The sequence below is a fragment of the Lactuca serriola genome, chromosome 1, assembly GCF_051521515.1.
Source record: "Lactuca serriola cultivar US96UC23 chromosome 1, Lser_US96UC23_V15, whole genome shotgun sequence".
Classification (NCBI taxonomy): Eukaryota; Viridiplantae; Streptophyta; class Magnoliopsida; order Asterales; family Asteraceae; genus Lactuca; species Lactuca serriola.
The window spans coordinates 76138169-76143081 of NC_136408.1; the positions used below are offsets into that span (position 1 = coordinate 76138169).

General features: G+C 36.4%; 1 protein-coding gene across 1 annotated transcript; it reads left to right on the forward strand.

Moving 5' to 3' along the window:
- The first annotated feature begins 428 nt into the window (after positions 1-428).
- LOC145057386 (subtilisin-like serine-protease S) lies at positions 429-4063 on the forward strand. The gene is made up of 10 exons (XM_079005214.1): positions 429-503; positions 679-770; positions 884-981; positions 1173-1325; positions 1407-1518; positions 1704-2339; positions 2449-2688; positions 2770-2884; positions 3000-3204; positions 3522-4063. Exons 1-10 carry the CDS (start codon positions 429-431, stop codon positions 4061-4063), a joined length of 2268 nt encoding a protein of 755 aa, XP_078861340.1.
- Positions 4064-4913: the final 850 nt, after the last annotated feature.

The window sequence follows — 4913 nt, forward strand, 5'->3', positions numbered from 1 at the left end:
ACGCCCTTAGATGTTGTCAGTTTAATAGACCACTTTTACAAGAAAAAATCACATTAAGGAATACAGATGCAAGAAAAAAAAAACTTGGACTCGACTTTTCCGATTAGCAAACAAAGGGACCATTTATGATTTAGTCTTATTAACCTTTTTTTAATCATATTTTCAATAATCCAATTATTTCTTTAATTAAATCATAATATGCCATTTGCTTAGAGCAAAAACAAAAGCCGGCAATGCAAACCAGCCGACCCGTTGATGCTTTCTTTCGACTGATCATTTCATCAAATTACATCAAATCAATTAATTAATTAATTACAACTTTATATTAATTGCTATTACATTCCGAATGACTTCACCTATAAAAAGTGTACAATTTCACTTGCAAAATGCTAAGCTTGCTAAGTTGCCAAGGGTAGTCCTCGGTAAATATGAAAGCAGCAAGACTTTTGGGTCTACTTTTACTAGTTACACTTGCATTAGGCCATGGAGCCGATGATAGAAAGGTAACATGTTCTCTCTTGAAATATTTATTCTACGGTGTTACGTTACGAAGGGACATTACAGTTTCATACTTGCAAGAGAATTACAGTTTCTTTAACAAAATAAACCTTTTTTTTAGCAATAATCTCTCACAAAAAATTTGTCTTGTGGTTAACAAATGTATTTCTGGATCAATAGCATTACATAGTCTACATGGGACAACACTCACACCCGAGCTCACAGTCTGTCATCTCAGCTAACCATGAAATGCTCACGTTGGTTCTTGAAAGGCAAGCACATATACATTCGTTTATTTTATTATTGGAGCATTTATCCCATGGATATCGGATGAGGATCCATAAGACAAAAACATGGTTTTTGTGACAAAGCTATTCTTTTTCAGTTATAATGGAGCAAAAGAAGCAGCAATCCATCATTATACTAAAAGCTTCAGAGGTTTTTCCGCCATGCTTACATCCGATCAAGCAACAAGACTTTCAGGTTTCCTCATTTATATACCAACTGAATAAAAATTTCTGGCGTTGGATAAATTATTTGTATACATTAAAGTCGTAATAGATCTCGGAAATTAGAAAAAGACTATGTCTAAAGAAACTAGAGTATCTCTAACTGTTTATCTTTTGTATTTTTAAAAGTATTCTAAACAGTGTACAATTCCATTTGTATCACAGAAAACGAAGCTGTTATTTCAGTCTTCGAGAGCAGAATGAATCAACTGCATACGACTAAGTCATGGAGATTTCTAGGAGTAGATTCTATTCCACAATATAACAAGCTTCCTATGGATATAAAGTCAGATGTAATTGTTGGTGTCATTGATACTGGTACGTAGTTATTAATTAAAAAACTATAATGACCACATAAATTAAGTTCATTTCTAATAAAAACAATACTCAATTTATAAGGCTTTTGGCCGGAATCTCAAAGCTTCGATGACTATGGACTGGGGCCTGTGCCAATAAAATTCAAGGGAGAATGTGTTCCTGGACAGAATTTCACACAATCCAACTGCAACAGGTAAGCGTTGCAAAAAATAGTCATGTTTGTCACTAATTGTTCTCTATGAGTCACTAAAGGTCATTGTCTTATATCATTTGCAATAACCTTGTAATTGAAAAAGGAATATTTTCAAATGTCAAATTTCGAACATCCATTAAAAAATGTTTCGTCACAATAGTCCCCACTTTGCAAACTCTTTGCAGAAAGATTATAGGAGCTAGATACTACTCGAAAGGATTTGAAGCAATAAACGGACCTCTAGATAACCTCAACCGAACTTTCTTTCGATCAGCACGAGATACTGATGGCCATGGGACCCACACATCCTCTACCATTGCCGGATCAAAGGTCTCCAACGTGAGTTTACATGGGTTAGCATCCGGTATAGCCACCGGAGGTGTACCAAGTGCTAGACTTTCCATCTACAAAGCTTGTTGGTTCAACGACTGTGAAGATGCCGACCTTCTTGCAGCACTCGATGATGCGATTCATGATGGTGTTGATGTTATTTCTATGTCTCTTGGTCCAATTCCACCTCAACCTGTTTACTTTGAGGATGTGATTTCGATTGGATCATTTCATGCTTTTGAGAAAGGAATTGTCGTATGTGCGTCTGCTGGGAACAGTTTTTTGCCAAACACGGCGGCCAATGTGGCCCCCTGGATCCTTACTGTCGGTGCTAGCACGATTGATCGCGAATTTCCGTCATACGTGCTACTTGGAAATATGAAACAGTTGAAGGGCTTCGGTGTAAACACCACACCTGATCTAGGGAAACAATATAGTCTTATATCTGGAGGTGTTGCTGCAACTTCCGGTATCCCATCAAGAAATGCAAGGTATTCTAAAGAACTTATAACCACAATAAAATTAAAACATTAGCGATGCATTATTAATTTATCGCAACAAAACAATTAGTTGCTAACTCAACTCCTATATATTATCTAGCTTTTGCAAGAAAAACACCTTGGATTCAAACTTGATAAAGGGGAAGATTGTGGTGTGTAAGCTTGAGAGGTTGACCGAGGATAGAAAAGAGAAAGCGATTGCAATAAAAGAAGGCGGAGGTGCGGGGATGATCCTAGTTGATCCTCTAGCGAAATACGTTCTCTTTCAACCTGCAATTCGAAGCGTTTTAATTGGTCAAGAAGAAGCTCAAGAGCTTCAATCGTACATGAACACCTTCAAGTAAGTCTATAATCATGTGTTCTCTATATATAAGATCACAATTACTATGATCTAACAGTTAACGTTTCATCATGATCCAAGGAACTCGACTGCTAGAATCTACCAAACAGTAACACATGTCGGGATTAAACCAGCACCAGTCATGGCGATTTTTTCCTCCAAGGGGCCGAATATAATAACTCCTGACATCATTAAAGTTTGTATTTTTACCATTGTATTAGATTTTTTTTTTTTTTTTTTTTTTTTTTTTTTTTTTTTTTTTCAAATGAATATCGATGCTAATGCATGATGGTTGCAACTACTGAATGCAGCCGGATATCACTGCACCAGGAGTGAACATTTTGGCTGCATGGTCACCTTTAGCGACGGAAGACACTGCTGGCAACAACCTTAACTATAACATAATCTCTGGCACATCTATGTCATGTCCACATGTTGCTGGAGTCGCAGCATTGTTAAAATCAGTTCATCCAAACTGGACTCCTGCCATGATAAAATCTGCGATAATGACCACAGGTCAACCCTTTGCTTAGTGTTTGATTCCTTTGACTTAATGCACTTAACAGAATAGAAGCCATCACTAAACTATATATAATATTATATATTATGTTTTTAACTTATAAATGTAACAAGAATGACTTGCGTTAAGTACAAAATTCTCTTGTGATCCATGAGATGGTTTTTGAAGAAGGACCAAAGTTTATGTCCCAAAAGATAATGCACTATGACCACCTATTTAAGGGTCATCCTATGTGATGCACACTTGTGTTTCTAATTCATTTTGTTACAAGAAAATCATCTTGCTTATCGTATCATTCTCACTTTTCTTACAGCTGTTACAACCGATAATACCCGAAACCTCATAAAAAACGACGATTCAACTTATGCAACACCTTTTGATTACGGATCAGGACACATAAATCCGGTTGCAGCGGTCAACCCTGGACTTATTTACGATTTTGACACCAATGATCTCATCAACCTACTTTGCAGCAGCGGTGCAACTGTCTCACAACTCAAGAACTTGACCACAACACCGGTTTACTGCAAGAATCCTCCCACAGCTTCCTACAACTTCAACTATCCGTCGATTGGTGTTGCTAATTTGACTGGAAATTTGTCGGTGTACAGGACAGTTACTTACATTGGTGAAGGCCCGGCAGTTTTTTATTCGAAACTAGAAATCACAGGAGTAAAAGCTTCGGTTTACCCTAATGTTATGAGGTTTGGGAAGTCGGGGGAGAAGATGACTTACAGGATTGATTTTGGAACTTATAAGAGCAGCAATGGTAGCTTTGAGTTTGGATCGTTGACATGGATGAATAACATTTATAGGGTTAAGAGTCCGATTGCGGTTAATGTGGTCTCGGCTTAGGAGTCTACCGTGTATATTTGAATTTGATTATTTATATTATATACGCGTTGTTTCTTTTGTCCCGTATACATGAACCAAAAAACTTTAAGTCATTCTCGATGCCTCATTATCCGAACAATGATAATTTAGCGACAAGGTGGAATCCGTCCATTGAAATTCAAACTATCATTGACATATATTTGAATTTAAAAATAAGCAACCGGATGTGACGGGTTAGCGATGGAAATAAAATCCGTCACCAAAACCCGTGGCTGAATTTGAACCGAGTGTTGTTCAAAACATATGCATGTGAATATGTTTTGTTAAACGGCTTAAAACTTAAATCTAGAGTTTAGTTGGTAAATAAGACTAATGTAACGACCCAAATTTATGTACTATTAACGAGAATAGTATTCTGTTAAGTTTATTATTAAGCTAACTTATGTGTGCCAAAGTGTAATAAAATGATTCTTGATCACGTATATGGTTAAAGGAGTCATCTTGTGATACTTTGAGGGCCAAATATGAACATTATGGACTATTTAAAGAGGGTTCGTAACCTTATTTGTAGCCAACAACTCAAGTTAGAGAGTGTTTGTGATATGGTTTCTTCCTTTGTGGTTTGAAGTTGATTCATGTGAAGAAGTGTATTCTTGAAGCATACATGGTGGAATTGGCGTATGGTTCTTCTCATCGAATCTCTCTTATAATTCCTTAAGATTTCTAGAGGTTAGTAATATATCTTTAAACCTCTCTTTTTGTATCGATTCCTTATAAATGGTTGTTGTTGTTGTTGACTTCATGCACAATTTAGGAGGTTATAGTGATGTTTGTCAACAAATTAGAAATCTGAACATATTCATTGACCTGT

What these genes read in the sequence shown, in the direction of transcription:
- LOC145057386 (XM_079005214.1), top strand. Translation starts at nt 429, where the DNA reads ATGAAAGCAGCAAGACTTTTGGGTCTACTTTTACTAGTTACACTTGCA. An exon ending in CTCACGTTGGTTCTTGAAAG is followed by an intron (nt 771 to 883) that starts GCAAGCACATAT and finishes ATTCTTTTTCAG; the next exon opens with TTATAATGGAGCAAAAGAAG. An exon ending in TAACTCCTGACATCATTAAA is followed by an intron (nt 2,885 to 2,999) that starts GTTTGTATTTTT and finishes TACTGAATGCAG; the next exon opens with CCGGATATCACTGCACCAGG.